The following is a 1,963-nucleotide window of genomic DNA, read 5'->3' on the forward strand; positions in this document are numbered from 1 at the left end:
AAATATGGCTATGTTACTACTGGAGCAATCAGACCAAATAATACTTCTTTTTTTCACAACAGAAAGGAATACAGCAAAACTTGTGATGGCATCTAATGAAAGAAGTTGATTTTTAATTTGCTTGCCCAGACTGGAAACATGTTAGAAAGTACCCTTGTGCCAGAGAAGCATGGGCATTACTTCAGTTTTAAGTGCTCTTCTCAGTATGTGGATTAATAAGTAATGTGACTCTTAGTATGTGAGAAATCTTTATAGAAGTCAGGTGACAGGTCTAACAATGCAAAGACTTTTTTACTCTTTGCTTCTCTATTCTGTGAAGAAACTTCCATTATTTGAGTCCTAACTGTCAAGATCTTCATTGGTGCTAACATTTCCTGTTTTATCACTAGAAAAAAAGTTATGACAAAGCAAGAGTGGAAAAACAAAACGGTTGTTACAGAGTTCATCCTCCTGGGATTTGGGAATGGTCCTGAACTGGATTCTATTCTCTTCCTGATGTTTCTGTCAATCTACATTGTGACCATAACTGGAAATGTCTTCATCATTGTGCTGATGGTGGCTAATCGGCAGCTTCACACCCCAATGTACTTCTTCCTGGGCAATTTGGCCTGCTTGGAAATCTGCTACAGCTCAAATATCTTGCCGAGGATGTTGCTTAGCTATCTGGGTGGAGACAGAAGTATTTCAGTCAACAGATGTTTTACACAATACTATTTCTTTGGTTGCTTGGCAGCTGCAGAGTGCTATCTCCTCGCAGTGATGTCCTATGATAGGTACCTAGCGGTGTGCAAACCCCTGCACTATCCATCCCGTATGAACGGCAAGCTCTGTCTCCAGCTGGGTGCTGCATCTTGGATAAATGGCTTTCTATCTAATTCTATACTAACATTCCTGATCTCAAATTTAGATTTCTGTGGGCCTAATGAAATTGAACATTTTTTCTGTGACTCATTCCCAATGATAAAACTCTCCTGTAGTGACACTCATGTGGTGGGACTTGTCACTTCTGTTGTGGCAGCTGTGTGCTCACTGCCTCCATTTCTGTTGACCTTCTCATCCTATCTCTACATCATTATCACGGTCATGAGAATTCCTTCTGCCACTGGAAGGAAAAAGGCCTTTTCCACTTGCTCCTCACATCTTATTGTGGTGATTCTTTTTTACTGGTCAATATTAACTGTCTATGTACTTCCTCATCACGATATCCAAATATCTCCAAACAAAGTCTTCTCTGTTTTTTATACCATTCTCACTCCCTTGGTCAATCCTCTCATCTACAGTCTGAGAAACAAAGAAGTAAAGGAAGCTCTGCGAAAACAGGCAAGTAAATTGCTGGCTTTCAGAGGGCTGCTTTCTGTTAAAAAAAAGGGGGTAATAATCCTTAATGAGTTACAGGTTCAGACACAATTACATGGCATGTGAATATAGTTATTTTGAATAAAGCTGGGAAATATGTAACTTTACATCTTAAAAATAAATAAGCAGAGAAAGAAAATAGGTAAATAATCTTGCTATCAGTTGGGGGGTGGTATGGAGAAAGAACATGAATATGTAGTGAACACTGTGAAGTAAGCAAAATAAATCCATGAATGTCATTGTATATGTGTTATTGCTACAGCCGAAATTCAGTTCAGAATAAGTTGAAACTCCATTTATGGACTACTCTTAGTTTTTACAGCTATGGTGTAGATGTCTACATCCAAGATAGTTATCTGGACTCCCTTGATTGCAAATGAAGAGAATGAGAAACATTGTTTGAATGTGGTTCATCTGATCTATTTTGGATGTCTGGTTTTGGTCAATATAAACCATGCTCTAGAAGGGTTTAGTTCAATATACTAAAGAACTGCTAGTTCATACAGAAGAATATGCAATGTAGACATCCAGTCTAAAATAATTAAATACTATCCATGTTTGCACTGACAATTAAAACCTTAAAGTGAAAGCAAAACTCCTACAACAA

The 1,963-nt window shown here is 38.0% G+C and overlaps 1 protein-coding gene across 1 annotated transcript; it reads left to right on the forward strand.

Moving 5' to 3' along the window:
- Positions 1 to 399: 399 nt before the first annotated feature.
- On the forward strand, positions 400 to 1,385 carry LOC127020803 (olfactory receptor 1020-like). The gene is given in 2 exon segments (XM_050903609.1): positions 400 to 1,359; positions 1,362 to 1,385. Coding segments are annotated over 2 exon segments (984 nt in total).
- The last annotated feature ends 578 nt before the right edge of the window (positions 1,386 to 1,963 follow it).

The sequence above is a fragment of the Gymnogyps californianus genome, chromosome 11 (genome assembly GCF_018139145.2).
Source record: "Gymnogyps californianus isolate 813 chromosome 11, ASM1813914v2, whole genome shotgun sequence".
Lineage (NCBI taxonomy): Eukaryota > Metazoa > Chordata > Aves > Accipitriformes > Cathartidae > Gymnogyps > Gymnogyps californianus.